Source organism: Poromitra crassiceps, assembly GCF_964638095.1.
Source record: "Poromitra crassiceps genome assembly, chromosome: 2".
In the NCBI taxonomy this organism is placed as follows: domain Eukaryota; kingdom Metazoa; phylum Chordata; class Actinopteri; order Beryciformes; family Melamphaidae; genus Poromitra; species Poromitra crassiceps.
The window spans coordinates 81,674,206-81,692,703 of NC_139624.1; the positions used below are offsets into that span (position 1 = coordinate 81,674,206).

The 18,498-nt window shown below is 42.8% G+C and overlaps 1 protein-coding gene across 1 annotated transcript in view; it reads right to left on the reverse strand.

Annotated features, from left to right (window-relative positions):
• The window catches only part of cacna2d4a (calcium channel, voltage-dependent, alpha 2/delta subunit 4a), a gene marked incomplete at both ends in the record, with an annotated part of 219,179 nt that overhangs the window by 144,985 nt on the left and 55,696 nt on the right, over positions 1 to 18,498 (reverse strand). Inside the window, 17 exons of the mRNA XM_083660252.1 lie at positions 2,873 to 3,000; positions 3,892 to 3,984; positions 5,038 to 5,131; positions 6,225 to 6,322; positions 6,494 to 6,539; positions 6,643 to 6,710; positions 7,391 to 7,452; positions 9,224 to 9,295; positions 9,805 to 9,891; positions 10,149 to 10,223; positions 14,233 to 14,313; positions 14,522 to 14,599; positions 16,073 to 16,090; positions 16,273 to 16,406; positions 17,575 to 17,653; positions 17,931 to 18,044; positions 18,291 to 18,380. Of these exons, the coding sequence (XP_083516378.1) occupies positions 2,873 to 3,000; positions 3,892 to 3,984; positions 5,038 to 5,131; positions 6,225 to 6,322; positions 6,494 to 6,539; positions 6,643 to 6,710; positions 7,391 to 7,452; positions 9,224 to 9,295; positions 9,805 to 9,891; positions 10,149 to 10,223; positions 14,233 to 14,313; positions 14,522 to 14,599; positions 16,073 to 16,090; positions 16,273 to 16,406; positions 17,575 to 17,653; positions 17,931 to 18,044; positions 18,291 to 18,380 (1,417 nt within the window). The remainder of the gene's footprint in view (positions 1 to 2,872; positions 3,001 to 3,891; positions 3,985 to 5,037; positions 5,132 to 6,224; positions 6,323 to 6,493; positions 6,540 to 6,642; positions 6,711 to 7,390; positions 7,453 to 9,223; positions 9,296 to 9,804; positions 9,892 to 10,148; positions 10,224 to 14,232; positions 14,314 to 14,521; positions 14,600 to 16,072; positions 16,091 to 16,272; positions 16,407 to 17,574; positions 17,654 to 17,930; positions 18,045 to 18,290; positions 18,381 to 18,498) is intronic.

Consider the following 18,498-nt stretch of genomic DNA (forward strand, 5'->3'; position numbering starts at 1 on the left):
ATCATGTAATCCAGCAATGAGAAGAGGACAGCCCCTGTGTGTGAGTGCTTGCACATGTCTCTTATTTCTATTTTTACACACCTCTAGACAAAAACCTAATCACTGTCATAATTAAGTTTATATTCTGATTGACAAGCATGCATGTAGGGAATTCTGCTTTGCATTGTGCCTTGGGTGATGGAACCTGCTCTGCACTGCTCTGCCTCTAGAGGGCCGATGCCAACCTTTGATTCAAAACATGAGACACTGAAAAGATAGAGAGAGGAAAAGAAAAGGGCAATAGAGACAGACAGAACCAGAAGGGGAAAGTGTGAGAGAGAGAGAGAATAAAGAAGGGAGAAGGAGAAAGGGGTGCAGAGAGATGGTGACAAAGAAAGAAAGACAGAGAGAGAGAGAGAGAGAGAGAGAGAGAGAGAGAGAGAGAGAGAGAGAGAGAGAGAGAGAGAGAGAGAGAGAGAGAGAGAGAGAGAGAGACACACAGAGAGGGGTTAATTACTGGCATTGTGCTGAGTGGTTGTCAGTGGCAACAGACATAATTATGTCAGGGACAGGAATCCCCTGAGACACAGACACACACAGACAGACAGACACACACACACACACACACACACACACACACACACAGACAGACAGACAGACAGACAGACAGACACACACACACACACACACACACACACACACACATAACATTGCTCTGTGATGTTATGATGTCAAGCAGACGATGTGTCATGCAACACTGCAACACAGCTTGCCACCCAGACATGAATCACAACTGTTTGTATCGCAACAAGCTGGTTCCCATGCCAGAATCTGGGTTTCCAGTAGGGCTGCAACTAACGATTATTTTCATTATCGATTCATCTGTCGATTATTTTCTCAACTAATCAATTAGTCCTTGTCGATCACTTTTCCCCCAAAGCCTAAGATGACATCCTCAAATGTCTTCTTTTGTCCTGACCAACAGTCCACAATTAACTGAAAGATAATCAGTTTACTGTCACAGAGAACTAGAGAAACAAGAAAATAGTCATATTTCAAAAGCTTGAACGAGATTATTTTTTTTCTTAAAAAATAGTCTAAACGATTATTAAAAAAAGGTTGTTGATTAATTTTCTGTCGATCGACTAATCGATTCATCGACTGATTGTTGCAGCTCTAGTTTCCAGCAGGCATCTAATGACAATAGTGAGATACCGGATCGCCAAAAACACAAATGAACAATGAATGATGAAGGTTCCCATGCTTTAATGCATAGAGAGAGAGAGAGAGAGAGAGAGAGAGAGAGAGAGAGACAGACAGAACAAGGAGAGACAAAATCAGGAAAACAGATAAGCTGATGAAAAGAAAGGGGAATCAAGAGGCAAAGAGCATAATAACCGCCACACCATGCTTTGAAATGAAGGGAGAGAGGAAAAAGAGGAAGCATGCCAAGTATCTAGGAGTTTTCCTCTACCCTCCTCCTCCTCCTCCTCCTCCTCCTCTGCATCCCTCCGTTCACGCCCCCCCTCCTCCTCTTGTTGCTCCACCTCCTCTGGACTCACGGTGGCGCTATAGTCAGCCTCATGGTCCGTGAATATATCTGAACACATCACGCTATATTTAACGCCGTAATAGAATAGGACAAACCTTCTGTGTATGAACATCTTGCACTCTATGTCATGTCTCGATTTAAACTCAAAATGTACTGTAGGATTTCTAACCATCACAGTATATAGTGTTGTGTACACAGTGTATAGCCATTTGACAGTATGTGTGTATGTCAGATTTAGATCTTGAGTGGTGAAACAGACATCTATATTGATACTGTGTCCAGTATAGCCAACTTGTACAGTCGTTTATCTGTCATTATTCAGTATTGCTGAAACTCAAATTCATGTTCTTGTTCTGTAAAGCACTTTCCACAAAACTGTTTGTTCAAAGCACTTTAAAATACATTTGATTTTACTTTTGAGAAAACTATCCTTTTGAAGTTCGCAGTGAGCAGTCAGTAAAGCCCCTCTTTGCTTCTCTGTACAGTAAATAAAGTAGAAGTGTCAGGTTCAGTGTACCGACATATTTTCAATTTCACAATGTCATACTTTTTCCTGACCTTCATTTCTTGACAAGATTTTAAGATTTTGGTCGGTCTTCAATATGATGTGTGCCGGTAGTGGCTGTCAGCTCGGCCATATCAATATCTGTAGCCGAGGATTATTCTACACAACAACAAATATCACAGTGTGTGAACTGAGTGAAGTTTACAACTACACAGTCATACGTATCAGGACTCAACTGGTGTTTTCCATACTTTCCCAGACATTTTGTCCATTTCCAAAACATCTGAACTGAAGGGTTTGGGAATGATTGAATTTCCAAACCCGTGTATGTTATGTAATTCCCACTATATAGAGCCCAAAGGCACACCCACTTCTGGGTTCGGCACAAAATGCACAACACTTTTTCTTTTTTAGTTTTGGTCTGAGTGTAATGTTATATTCTCTCTCCTGATTCTAAATATAGCTGAATCGCATGGTTTGACCAAGTAAAATAATTTTTATAAGCATTTTACGAAATGTCTATGGAAAAGTTAATCACGAATGAAATCCCTGGGTGCAGATGCCGAACCCGGAAGAGGACGTCACTTTGGCACTCTACTGTATGCTATATTCAATGAACAAAACACTTGTGAATTGGAAATGAAAGAGAGAGAGAGAGAGAGAGAGAGAGAGAGAGAGAGAGAGAGAGAGAGAGAGAGAGAGAGAGAGAGAGAGTGTGTGTGTGTGTGTGTGTGTGTGTGTGTGTGTGTGTGTGTGTGTGTGTGTGTGTGTGTGTGTGTGTGTGTGCGTGTGCGTGTGCGTGTGCGTGTGCGTGTGCGTGTGTGTATGTCCTCTACCTCTGGTGTCCTCTCTGGGCACGTAGTACAGAAACTGTCCAGCTGGGTACTCTACTGCTCTGCGGTACCAGACTGGGAAGTGGTCCAACGTGAAAATATTCTCCTTGTCTGAGGAGGTCAGGAAAGACCTGGGGAGGTAGAAAAATAATGAACAACTTGCCACCTTTTCTCCTCGGCCGTTATTTCTCTAGCTTCCTTAGCAAACCTGTACTTTTCTGTCATCTGATCACAGGACTATCTGCTACATTTATTCTCTGTCACTTGTGGCTTTAGTTTCACCTCACCAAAACAGCTGGCAAAAGGCAATTCAAGTGTTAGCGAAGACACTAAGAAATATTTGTTTTACCAGTTATTTCACATTGGAGAAGCTGAAGTACAGCAAAGCAAGAGAAAACGTGTTTTCTTACTTTAGAAGCTACTTCATGACAATTGATCAGATCTACAATGTCATAAAAAACAAAAAACATGTGGTCTTTGCAACATCTGACTGGTACATCCTAAAGAAAAAGCAACCACCTTAATTTCCTTTATAGCTCAAATTAATTGGGAGTTGCAGGGGTTAACTGTACCTCAAAACTACTACCCAAACTACTACTTAAATTGGAATTTAGTTGAAGTACCACCAAACTGTGACAAAACATTGTTAAACTACCAGTTTATTCACACTGTGTGAAGCTATTCCTCAACACTGTTTAATTCAGAGATACAGTATATCAGCTCTGATGGCTGATGCTCAGATGTCCTGTTCACCACAAGAGGGCGCCAACTCACTCCTCAATGTCAGTTCAGTTCATTTATTTATTTATTGCCATGAGTTTCACATACTTGCACAATATCCAAAGCAGGATATATATAAAAAAAAATAGCATTTCAAAACAACAATACAAGAACTGTTCTAATATTATTCAAACCCCTTTGGTTTTGGAGATAACTGTGTTGTTATTTTGAATATTTAATACACAGTAGTTTCAGAAGAATCAGTGTCACTCGCTGGTGATGTCTGTAGGTTTCTTACTCACTTGCCGACACGTTTTTCACTGCCAGTGTATCTCTGGAACCTCATCAGTCCTGAACGCGTCCCCAGGAATGCTGTTTCTACACCGTCATCCATTCTGAGAGAGAGAGAACAAGTGTTCAAATCAAAAGCAATAATTCATTTAAAAAAACAAAAAGAGGTCATATTGTAAATTCTCACATTGTTTTAAATGTGTAATGATTTAAAAAATAATGATAGAAAGAATATCATGTCTAAAATACCATAGCTGAAGTACTGTAAATGTAAATCAATAATTCATTTCCCAATGTTTTTTTATGTGCCTTTGTATGTCTCCCTTGTCAGATGCCCTCCTCTTGAGGTAAGAGGAGGGTATCTGAACAGGCTAGGATAGAGAATCCCCCCCCGTCGGGAATTCTTTGGGAGTCAAGACTCGTTGGTGGTGGACTGGGGAGGTGGGTGGGGCGAAACGACAGCTTCAGAGGACAGCTTCAGAGGAGATGATGAACAGCTGTGATGCCAGCTGCTGCTATGATCCACCAGAGAGGGAGGTGACGTAGAACCCTCGCTATATGTACTAGGATGAACTGACATCATAACTGATGTCATACTTACACTTGACTGACGTCACAGGCTGATCAGGTTATGCAAACATGGCGGCCTTCTGATTGAAATTTGGTATGAAACCTCACTTCAATCATGAGAGGCCAGTTGGTAAGCTTTAACAAGCGGCTTTATTTAGCAAATGGCAAGCATGGCAACTACTTTGGCGTATGACTCCCTTGTCAGGTGGTGCTCCTCTTGAGCTGAGAGGAGGGCATCTGAATAGGCTAGGATAGAGTATGTGTTTGGCCTGGTAAATGGCCTGCATTTATATAGCGCTTTTATCCAAAGCGCTTTACAATCAGTAGGTATTCACCCATTCATACACCGATGGTGGCAAGCTGCCACGCAGGGTGCTGGCACACCATCATGAGCAATTTGGGGTTCACTATCTTGCCCAAGGACACTTCGACATGCAGACTGGAGGAGCTGGGAATCGAACCACCGACCTCTTTCATCCAAAGCGATTAGTGACCCGCTCTACCTCCTGAGCTACAGCCGCCGTGTTTGATTGAGCCTTTGTCCATACAATGTGTGTGTGCGTGTGCGTGTGTGTGTTAATATTCACCCAGATGTGTTGAGCATGATGGCGGTCCAGTAGGCTTCCATCGGAGCCGTGACCACAGCATCAAACAGAGCCTGCTGCACCAACTGCTCATCGCCTGGACAAAAACAAAACATTTTATAAAACGGGTCTCTCAAATCAAACAATCTGATTGGCTCACAGCTGTGGTATATTGAGCATATACCCCAGTAAATATACCACAGTTAGAGCCCCTCACTGTGTGCAGCAAAAATGAGGTGAGCTGTTTGGATCTATATTGGATCTGAGCCAGAGGGGCTTTATAGATTTAAACAGCTCACCTCATTTTGCTCAAAAAGTGATTTAATACATTTAAATAATAATATATTAAATAATAATAATAATACTAATAATAATAATACTAATAATACTAATAATACTAATAATAATAATAATAATAATAATAATAATAATAATAATAATAATAATAGTAATAATAATAATAATAATTTTCATATTGCCATACTTGGTAACCATTTTATAAAAGCAATAGATCACTTCAGACCGTGATATATGCTTATTATACCACACCTAAAGGTGTGAAGCATGACCCTTAGGTGTGGTATAATAAGCATATACCACGGCCTGTCGTGATCTATTGCTTAAATATACTATAATATATATATACACTATATATGAATACTTATTGCATTGAATTATTGAAGGAAAAAGTGTTACTTCAAACAACCTAAATGCTTTAACCTTTTTTCCTCCCGCCCCCCTTTTTCCCCCCTTTTTTTATTTTCACAGGGGGAGTCTTTTTCAGGAGCACCCTGTTCACATTCACTTACACACACACATTCACACCTGGAAGCTGAGCAGTACTACCACAGACTTACACACACACATTCACACATTCACACCTGGAAGCTGAGCAGAACTACCACAGACTTACACACACACACAGACACATTCACACCTGGAAGCTGACCAGTACTACCACAGTCCCATCAAGCGCTGCCTTTTCACTTTCCTCGCCAGATTTACTGTATCCTGCTGGTCCCAGGGATTGAACTCACAACGTTTCGTTCACAAGCTCGCTTCTCCAACCTTTAGGCCACCACTGCCTATTGATTTTGTACATGAAGCAGACCCACTGTAGGATCATTTCAGGTATAGACTTTTTTCTCAAAATGGATATATGGTGCGTTAGAAATGAAGACTTGACTTACACTCCAGGTCTGGTGCTTTGCCAGTGAGATATAGTACCAAGGCCTGTAGCTGGTTCAGTTTACGGTAGGCCGGGCCAATGTCTGTCTCACAGTAGGTCCTACAAGCGCACACACACACACACACACACACACACACACACACACACACACACACACACACACACACACACACACACACACAGAACCACATAAACACATGTTTTAGTGTAGAGCTAAAAACAAAAGCTACATTAGTGTGAAATCCATAACGACAATATTCTTCCACTCACCATTCACTGGCTATGGTCAGATCTGGAGCCAGCAAGTCATGAAGACCTGAAGAGACACAAAAAAGACATGAGAGAAAGACAGAGGGATCTACAGATAGACTGATATAAAAGTAGAGACAGACAGAGAAAGACAGTGGAGAAAGACTTACCCTCCTCAACAGAGACGTTTCCTATGAAGATATACTGTCCATGTCCTCTAGTCAACACTATGCCAAGACTGGAAAACATAGAAAAAGGAAACTTGGTTATAATCCATTGATGTCTCATTGTTGGTAGTCTCTCCCCAGACTCAAATATTATGTTGAATAGCTGAGCTCCACAGCATAGTGCATAAATGAGTATGTGCCATTCTGCACCCCCGCTGATGTTTTGAGGGCGGGTCTGGGGGGTGGGGGGTGTCAAAATGTAATGACTGACAGGTCGTAGCACCAATGAGAGAGTGGTTCCTTTTCAAAAGTAAACAGTCAGGTTGGGTGGGTGCACCTGATCACTAAAGCCGTTACTGATTGGTGCCCGCAGGATTTCGGGGGAAACAATCACTGGCCAGGATTCCAACACCAGTTTTGAGCTCGAAGTGTCCAAGACCGAGAGAGAGATCGCGTAGTGTATTAGTGGTAAGAACTCTCATAGGTCTGGCGTTGAGACTACATTGTTGGTGCTCTAGACATTTCAGTTGATTTTATTGTTGCATTGCATGATACTATCAGCAGTAGGGTCTTAAGTCACACATCTATTAGTATTACATCATTTGTTTGGGTCTTAAGTCACACATTTATTAGTATTAATTTGTTTGTAGCAGTTTATAGCAATTTGTTTTATCAATCACTTCGTAAGATTAGGTGTCACTTTGTTCAAATGTTGGATTACTGTAATAAAGTTCAGAGCAGTCAGGCGAACCTGAATGGCGTCTCATTGAGGATGGTGTAGAAGTAATCATTCTTCAGAAACACCACTCTCCTCTGGGAGGGAGGGAGAGAGAGAGAGGGAGAGAGAGAAAGTATTTAGAGTATTATAGATATGTTTATTTTTTTACACATGATGAAATGATAAAAACACGAAGAAAATTAGAAGGACCGCACCGCGGATTATGCCTCCACCAACAAGTGAGCAGTCGACATCCATTTGCTACTGTTGTGTCAACTAGCCCTCCTTTCCCTGTTCTTGCCATATACTCTCTCATACTCCCCCTGCTCTCCCTCCCCACCCCCCCACTATTCTAAAGCATGGCATCCATCCTATTTTAAAGCATGGCACCAATTCTCTTTCTTTCCCCCTTCCCCTGCTCCTTCCCCACCTATCCTTCTCTGTTTCCCCCACATTTCCCATTCTCTCCCCACCTCCTCCCTCTCCCTGCTCTCTCCTCCCCCACATCCCCCCGCTCTCCCTCCCCCTTCCCCTCTCCTGCTCTCTCCTCTTTCCCCTTCCCCACCTCCTATACTCTATCCTCTCTCCCCTTCCCCCTGCTCTCCCTCCCTTCTCCTGCTCTCTCCTCCGCTCTATCCTATATTTTATATATTTTATATTTCTCTATCAATTGTTCAATGTGTTATCATTACTACTGTAATTTGCTACTGTTGTGTCAGCTAGACTTAGCTAGACATATTTTCTGTGAAGCCCTCTGGGACATGCTTGTGAATTAGGGCTATACAAATAAACTTGACTTGACTTGACTTGACATGTCTGTCCAGACTTTGACGTTTGAGCCAAATGTGAAGAAATTTCATCAAGGCGTTCCTGAGATATCACGTTAACAAGCATGAAACAAGCAGTCGTGATGTCACAGTAACCTTGAAATTTGACCACCAAAATCTAATCAGTTCATCCTTGAGTTCATCCTTGAGTCCTTGAGTATGTTTGAGGCAAATTGGAAGAGATTCCATCAAGCCGTTCCTGAGATATCATGTTAAAGAGCTTGGAAATGGGGTTTGTGAGGTCACAGTGACCTTGAACTTTGACCTGTAACCACCTAAATGTAATCAGTTCATCCTTGAGTCCAAGTGGACCTTTGAGGAAAATTGGATGAAATTCCGCCAAGATGTTCCTGAGATATCGCGTTAACGAGCATGAAACGAGCGGTCGTGAGGTCACTCACAGTGACCTTGAACTTTGACCTTTGACCACCAAAATCTAATAATTTCCTCCTTGAGTCCAAGTGGATGTTTGAGGCAAATTTGAAGAAATTCCATCAAGGCATTCCTGAGATATCGCGTTAATTAAACTTAGGAATGGCATTCGTGAGGTCACAGCGACCTTGAACTTTGACCTTTGATCACCAAAATCGAATCAGTTCATCCTTGAGTCCAAGTCGACGTTTGAGGCAAATTTGATGAAATTCCGTCAAGGCGTTCCTCAGATATCGCGTTAACGAACATCGGACAGATGGACGGATGTCAACCCGAATCCATAATGCCTCCGGCCTGGCTATTGCTGGTGGAGGCATAAACATACTGCTAGTCCTGGAGAGATCAAAACACCTAGAAGGAACTCAACTCAAAGGAAAGAAGGAGGCAAAAATTGGACAGTAGAAATTAAATGATAACCAAATTCAACAAGGAGAGCAGAATGTATGATTCACACAAGAAGGCAAAAAAAAAGATTAAAAGAGAGGATTAGGTTTAGAGGAGACGGGGGAAGTAATATTGAGACAGTTCCTCTCGCTATCTAAGTTGGCACACACACAAACACACTCACACTCACACACACTCACTCACACACAAGAACAGAACTCACCCCTTTATCCACTGAAGTTCTCACGTCTAAAGACATCGTTCCAGTCTCTCCTTTGACCATGGACGTCCTCAGCTGCAACACACACACACACACACACACACACACACACACACACACACACACACACACACACACACACACATCAGTTAGAGGCACACATGAGATATCGCGTTAACAAGCTTGAAAATGGCGTTCGAGAGGTCACAGTGACCTTGACCTTTGACTTTTGATCACTGAAATCTAATCAGTTCATCCTTGCGTCCAAGTCAATGTTTGAGCCAAATTGGAAGAAATTCCGCCAAGGCGTCAAGATATCGCGTTAACGAACATCGGACGGACGGACGTACGTACGTACGGACGGACAGACGGACAACCCGAATCCATAATGCCTCCGGCCTGGCTATCGCCGGCGGAGGCATAAAAAAGATATATCTGCCGTGACGATTCGAGCAGTTGACTAGTCAACTCATCAACCACCTTTTGGGAGTATAGTCGATGACTACAAAAATGCAGTCGTGAATGCCCTTGTGTGTGTGTGTGTGTGTGTGTGTGTGTGTGTGTGTGTGTGCGCGCACACTTACTTGCTCCTCAGTGTCCTCCCATTCCACCTCTGAGAGATCAACACTGTTGTAGTTGGGCTTTGGCTTCAGCGTCTTACCTTCCTTGTACTGTCACGTGTATACACACACACACACACACACACACACACACACACACACAGACACACACATGCATGCATGCACACACACACACACACACACACACACACGCACGCACACACACACAAGTTTTTAGCGACCTATGCCATTGTTCATTATCCCTGGTCACAGGTTTATAAAGCACAGTTGAAAAGTTAGAAAGTTACTTGGCTGCAAATACTTTTTCTATTACGAGCTACTGTAGATAGATAAATCCTTTGCCATACCAGAGGTCGTAGGTCAGGGTGAGACAGGATGTAGCCATTGTTGGTGTTGAGGAAGGCGTAACCGTGGACACCCAACTGGACACAGAGAGAGAGACAGACACAATCACACACAGTAGGGGAGAGTGGGGTGAGTTGTGCCAGTGGGGAAGTTGTGCCACCCCTTGTATAGAAAACCATAGAAGAAATTGGTCATGTGACCACACATTTTTGAAGAGGCATCCATTTTACTCACTCTGCAAAGAAGGGAGGCAGATGGCACAAGAGCTAAGCACATTTAAGTTCAAAAAACTGTTTTTTGCCTCTCAAAGTAAATTTTTTATGATCAAGGTTTATTGATTGTTGTGTCTGAACAATTATAGACAAGCTTGAAAACATTTCACACATGTGTTAGTGTTTTAGTAAGCTACAATATGAGGCTATACTGTTAGCATGATGTTAGCTCCAAACCAGCTATATGATACAAGTTTGTTAAAATGGTGGGGATGGGGTGATTTGTGCCAAAAGGCCTGGGTTAAGTTGTGCCAGTGCAGTTGCAGTTGATTTAGTGAAATTTTATTTCATTTTGTTCTTAAATGTTTAAATAGACCTTGTTGAAGAATATTGCAGTATTGGCAAGTGTAGCCTGGCTCTGTGATAGTTGATTTTGTTCATTTTGAACATAATTTTTATTTCTGAAAATGTTAAATATGTAGGTCAACTGCTGCTACCGTTTAGCCTTGTTTAACCCTGTTATAGTACACTGGACTTTAGTGTTATCTTTATTTTGTCTTGCTTTGATATAGCATTACAGTATATGAGATGAAAATGTTCTGTTTTACTTCAGTAATCAATGGCACAATTTACCCCAACGTATTCTCTCCAAAGGCACAACTTACCCCGCACCGGGGGCAAGTTGTGCCAAGAGACCACTTTTTTAAGAATAGCCATATTTTTTTAACAGTTTATTTAAGATCCAAAGGGAGTGTTCCCAGTGGTGCACAACATCCTGAAATATATTTACATATTGTAGTTGGAGGCATTACTGTCATGCCCTCACTTTAAAGACACCTCAAGTAAAAAGTGGCACAACTCACCCCACTCTCCCCTACAGTACAATGCAGCGTAATGATGTTGATAGTTGATATTGCATGGATCCAGTCTCACTAACTACGGTATCTAAACTTAAACTGTTTATGAAATACTGGTGCCTCTAAATGACCTACAGTGTACATGGGCAAATGTGACAATCGGCCAGGAGATGCATGCGCTGCGCTGCGCGGGGACGGGAGAGGCGCTACAGAGTGAAGCCTGTACCCCGGCGGCCTCTCACCAGGCAAGACCGCGGCTTCACCAAAGACCCGCCTGCGGCCTAGCGGAGCGCTGCACTCAACTACAGGAGCTTCCTGAGCAGCGGACTTTTTTCACTCTCAAAACAATTGAAACCACTGCCACGATTTCATTTCACCAGAGGCGAAGGCAGCAACACAAAAGACTGATGGAAATATACATAACAGAAGAGAAGGTAAGCCCACTAAACTGGTATGCAGCATTGCATTAACAGTAAGTAGATAGACAGAGTAAACACGATTCTGCCTGACCAATCAGTCGTCAACAATGTTTTCACGTCACCGTATGGTACCGGGTTCACAGCCCTAGAACCCCGACGAGACAGGTACGAAAAGTAGCACGACTCAACCCCAACTCAACCCGGGCTGGGACGGTTTTTAGCGGTGGAATGAGACCATTTATCGAGTCGAGCGGAGCGGGACCGCGCTACTACCTGCGGTGGAAATGGGCCATAAGAAGCAGATCAGTATAGATGAGCACAGGCCCGGTTTTACAGGGGTGCAAAAGCATGCATTGTACCCTTATTTTAATTGTCTGCATGCTCAGTTGAAAAGTAAAAAAAAAAAAAAAATGCTGCAGCTGCACACTTACTGTTTAAACTTGAATTATAATTGTTGTTTTTCTTTGTTCTTTGATGTGAATTTATGGCTTTTTGGCACCTATATGTAACCTTTTAAGGTTGAGATAATTGTATTATCATTATATGGTCCAAATATTTCAGTAAAGCACTTGAAACACTTGAAATATTCTTGCTTGGCTGGTATCATTCTACCTGAAATGATGGTAAAATGCATTATTTATTTTTAGTAAAATAACATGTCAAATGAATGTGCACCCCTTCCTATCTAGGATGCGTTCTGGAACCGGCCCTGGATGAGCAGAGTATGTGTTATATGGTGGTACTGTTCACTTTGGTATCTGTAGTACCTTCTGGAGATATAAGGGGTACATAGCAGGAGGCTGAATGTTTGAGAGGGTGTTTGGGAACCACTGCTGTACGTGTTGATATGTTGTGGCTAGTTTACCTTGGGAACCACTGCTGTACATGTTGATATGTTGGGGATAGTTTACCTCCTTCTCTGTTCTCTCCTCCCCCACATTTCCCATTTTCTCCCCACCTCCTCCCTCTCCCTGCCCTCTCCTCCCCCACATCCCCCCACTCTCCCTCCCTCCTCCACTCTCCTGCTCTCTCCTCTTCCCCCCTTCCCCCACTACTCTAAAGCATAGTACACATTCTACTCCAAAGCATGGCACCCATTCTATCCCCTCCAATATTCCGCCACTATTTAAAGCATGGCACCCATTCTTCCCTAAAGCGAGGCACCCATAAGCTCTATATGTGAACGTGTTTATTTGGCAAAGGGACTCACTACTAAAGGCTTGCAGCCAATTAAATTAGGCATAGTTTGGTTGCTAAGAAATCGACATATGTCCGTTTGCAAGATGTGTGTCTATATTTCTCTATCATATAATTGTTCGATGTGTTATTATTACTACTGTAATTTGTTAATGTTGTGTCAGCTAGCCCTCCTTTCCCTGTTCTCTCCATATAGTCTCCCATATCCCTCTATACTCCCATACTCTTCCATATGCTCTCTCCTCTCCCACATTTCCCATTCTCTCCCCACCTCCTCCCTCCCCCTGCTCTCTTCTCCCCGACACCCCCACCCCCCCGCCCCCCCCCTTTCCCCTCTCCTGCTCTCTCCTCTTGCTCCTTCCCCACCTCCTATACCCTCCAACATTTCCCATTCCCTCCCAACCCCATCACTCTCTCACATTCCCCCTGCTCTCCTCCCTTCTCCTGCTCTATCCTTCATTTCTATATTTTCTATATTTCTCTATCAATTGTTCAAATGTTATCTTTATTCTGTATATTCTTGCTATTGTTGTGTCAGCTAGAATTAGCTAGACATATTTTCTGTGAAGCCCTCTGAGACATGCTTGTGAATTAGGGCTATATAAATAAACTTGACTTGACTTGACTTGACCTTGGGAACTACTTATGTACATGTTAATATGTTGTGGATAGTTTACCTTGGGAACCACTGCTGTACATGTTGATATGTTGTGGATAGTTTACCTTGGGAACTACTGCTGTACATGTTAATATGTTGTGGATAGTTTACCTTGGGAACCATACATGTTGATATGTTGTGGATAGTTTACCTTGGGAACTACTGCTGTACATGTTAATATGTTGTGGATAGTTTACCTTGTGAACCACTGCTGTACATGTTGATATGTTGTGGCTAGTTTACCTTGGGAACCGTACATGTTGATATGCTGTGGATAGTTTTTCTTGGGAACCACTGCTGTACATGTTGATATGTTGGGAATAGTTTACCTTGGGAACTACTGTTGTACATGTTGATATGTTGTGGAGAGTTTACCTTGGGAACTACTGTTGTACATGTTGATATGTTGTGGCTAGTTTACCTTGGGAACCACTGCTGTACATGTTGATATGTTGTGAATAGTTTACCTTGGGAACTACTGTTGTACATGTTGATATGTTATGGATAGTTTTTCTTGGGAACCACTGCTGTACATGTTGATATGTTGTGAATAGTTTACCTTGGGAACTACTGTTGTACATGTTGATATGTTGTGGATAGTTTACCTTGGGAACTACTGTTGTACATGTTGATATGTTGTGGATAGTTTACCTTGGGCACTACTGTTGTACATGTTGATATGTTGTGGATAGTTTAGCTTGGGAACTACTGCTGTACATGTTGATATGTTGTGGATAGTTTACCTTGTATCTTGGAGCTAATCTCATCAGTTCTCTCAGAGCCACATCAGTTCCCACCACCCCCAGCAGAATCCCATGAGACAACTACAAGAAACACAGCAGGTGAACAGAGTCACACACAGAGAACATAAAAGCATTTGATAATATGCTATATGGCATGAGACAAGACATATACTGTACAACACTGTTGCATTTTATTTGTCACATTATGGACGCAAATGTTCTTTTACACAATTTCAAGTATTGTTTGTTGTGGATAATTGTTTTAAAAGTGATACAAACTCAATCTTACAGTCTCTTTCTTTTTGCTGAACACAGGCATGGCTACTGATGTCATCAGCAGCAAGCTCTGGGCCTGGGTGTTGAACAACTGTGGAACACAAACACACGCACACACACGCGTGTGCATGCGTATGCGTGCACACACACACACGCACGCATGAGCACACACACACACACACACACACACACAGATTTGAGTTGAACAAGCTAAATCAACATGAAAGGGACTGTCCGATAAGTATGTGGGGTAAAATATGATATATAATAAAAATAAAAATAAATGCCCTCCCTGACATTTATATTACTAGCAATCTCACGCACGATCCCTAGGCCCGCCCGCTGTGTGGGCTCGCGGCCTCGCCCGCCCTGCAGCTCGCCCACTGCGCGTCGCATACGCCAGGTCACCCGCAGGGGTGCTCTTTATACTTCCTGTAAGTTTCAGCCTGATCGCACGTAAAACGGCTTAGCTGTGGCCGGGACATCATCACGGACGACATCTCTGATGACATCACATCTGCTCTTTACACTTCCTGAAAGTTTCAGCCTGACTGCACGTAAAACAGCATAGCTGTGGTGGATAAAATTCTGCTCACTCACTCACACACGCACGCACACACACACACACACACACACACACACGCACACACGGACATTTCTCATTCTTATTAGTAGATTTTCACTCTGCCCTCCCCCTACAACTGTAAAAAAAACAATCTTCCCTCCCCCACCCACAAGTTTATACGTTTATAATTTCATACACAGCTTAGTTTGTTTGAAATAAAACCGCAATATTAACTTTTTATCACCCGACCATCCTATGAAATTGTAGGCTATTCCTCATATGCGTAGCAAGGGCAGCAACATTTCTTATAGAAAATATAGCCTATATGCACGTCAGATATTGATTTGGTTCCTGTTATAGGCTAATTATGATTTAATGAGACATGCGGCGGCTCTACTGTACCTGATTGTTAAGTCCCTTGACATCCCTTGTCAAAATGTCCTCCCGCCCCTTTCTTTACCCCCCCACCCCCACCCCACCTAAATATCGGACAGTCCTTAAGTGTCAACACTAGTTTACCTTCCCTAGAATGAAACTAACAACCTATTTTCTTATTTTACATGCTAATCTGCAACTACTGCATCTTTGTAGGTCTACAAAGACTCAGTGAACTAGAGGAGAAAACTGAGCAAAACAATTAAGCCTGGGAAAAGTTAAATCTTGTCAACCAGAGTTGGATCAAGATGTGCTTTCTCATGTGTCAAACCTAGCTAAGCAAAATAATGGCTATATCTAAATACAGTGGGAAGCTAAGCTCAGGCACGGCTACAAAGATGCTAAATTTAACTGATGTTATGGAACTACAGTATACCAGTAGTACTACAGAAATAACTTCAACCGCTTAGATACAGGATGAAGAAAAATACGCTCCAAACTTTTAAATACAGCTAAAAGTTAAGCTATGTTAATAAAGGAAGCTAACTTATAAATGGTTGAGTGGGACATGAGAAACATATATATTTTGACATACAAATCAACTAAAGCTCTGGGAGTGTTTACCTCTTTGGTGCTTGGTAACTGGAAGAGCATTGAAGAGGAACAGGCAGGAACAACAACAACCATGAAATGTCAGTGAGAAAGACATGGGACATGACGGTGATTTAGCATGATGGACATAATGGTGGAAGAGAGCAGATGAAATGATGAGATGAAAAGAGAGAAAGAGAGAGTGAGCAAGAGAGAGAGAGAGAGAGACTGACCACACTATCCATATAGGCCTCAGTCCAGATGATGTCATGGTCATGGTTGATGACCATTGGCCGGCTGAGAACATGGAGGTACTCCATAACGTTCTCCTGGACATCAGCCAGCGTGGAGACATGTGTGTAATAACCTGCGGAACACACATGCACGCACGCACGCACATGCACACACACACACACATCACAAACCACTTATGGTAAATGGTAAATGGCCTGCATTTATATAACGCTTTTATCCAAGGCGCTTTACAGTCAGTAGGTACATTCACCCATTCACACACCGATGGCGGCAGGCTACCACGCAGGGTGCTGGCACACCAACGGGAGCAATTTGGGGTTCAGTATCTTGCCCAAGGACACTTCGACATGCAGACTGGAGGAGCCGGGACTCGAACCACCAACCTCTTTTATCCAAAGCGATTAGTGGACGACCCGCTCTACCTCCTGAGCTACAGCCGCCCCGTCTGGCACTTAGATGGAGAATATAAAAAAACAGGACATAAAAAAAAGATATTCATAAAAAAATCATTAGGCCTATTTAACTTTGAAAATTAGGAGAGACTGTTTTATTCTTCCACTGATGCAAATGAATGTTTGACTTTTTCCATTGTGACATCAGTAGCCATGCCTGTGCCCAGGTTCATGACACATTATCTACGAGTGGGAGACAGTGACGTCAATGAGATGGCACCAGTGGAGCTGCTCAGTGGCACACTGCAGCCTGCAATACAGGTATGAATGTGTGCATGTGTGTAAGACTCCCTCCCCCCTTGGAACGACTCTCCAAGGGCCCTGCTGTGAATAATAATGGCTTCTTAAAATTGAAATAGGAATAGCAGTTCTTTGCAGGAGACTGACAATAAGCCTGTTTGTCTGTTTGTGACTGATATTGTGTCGTTGGCAGAAGCCTCTGCCAGTAGGCGACAGAAGGGAGTGCACCTGTTACCCATTTCACACACACACACACACACGCACGCACGCACACGATATTTTTTGGGCCAGAGATGTGTTTATAGTATAACTGTGGTGTGAATAAGATACAATCAGTTATATCGTCAGTGGGTTTTGATAGCAGGATAATGTGATTATATTTCGGTCTGAGCCGCTGCATGTCATGACCCCATGTAATTCACAAGAGGGCAGCACCTGACATACCAATCCCATACTCAACACCACCTGGCAACACCACAGAGCCAACAGATCTGTAATCCTCCGAGGAACAGTTTCATTTTCCATTTCAATTTAACTTACACTATTATGAATGCCAATGCTGATGCCATGCCTCCATTTAGATTTTACCTTTGTTGTTGCAGGCGATCCATTTGACGTTTTCGACAAATGTCATCTCACGGCCAATCAGATACGTGAACACTCGCACCTGAAGAAACAATAAAGAAATAAAAATAAACATGTTAAGATGCGCTAAACCATCTGGTACTCCAAATAACTGGAAGCAAATTATTGCATTATTGTGTTTCATTGGTGCCTGTGTTTGTTCATGCTTGTTTCTGCGTGTGTGTGTGTGTGTGTGTGTGTGTGTGTGTGTGTGTGTGTGTATGTGTGTGTGTGTGTGTGTGTGTGTGTGTGTGTGTGTGTGTGTGTGTGTGTGTGTGTGTGCGTCCGTGCGTGCTCGCGCATGCGCATGTGTGTTTTACCCGTCGTTCTGGCCAGTTGAACTCTTCGAAGACATCCTGGAAGTCCTCCATGGCTCCGTCTGTTATCAGCATGATCGCCTGGTTACACAGACTGCCCTGACTCAGTGCTGTAGCCTAGAAACACACACACACGCACACGCGCGCACACGCACACACACGCGAACGCACATGCGCACGCGCATGCACACACACACACACACACACACCATTTTTTGCTGTTTTCGGTAATTTGTACTAAAGAAATCAATTGACCCAGCCCTATGAATCACTTCGGTCTGTGATTGCGTTTGTGAAAGTTTATAATTGACTGGTTATTGGTAATGTTCATTGTTGCTGTGGTTGTTGCTGTGCGAGACAAACCTCGTTGAGGATCTTGAAGGATTCCTTCATGGCCTTTTTCACTCTGCCTTCTCCTTTGACATGGAGCTCGTCAACCAGGAGCTTAAAGTGCTGGAAGGAGGGAGAGAGAGAAGGCAGAGATACTGTCGATGGGTATGAATGGGTAGAGGGCCATTCAAATGGATTCAGATATAAACACAAGCTCTTTTTCATGTATGGCAAGATGATA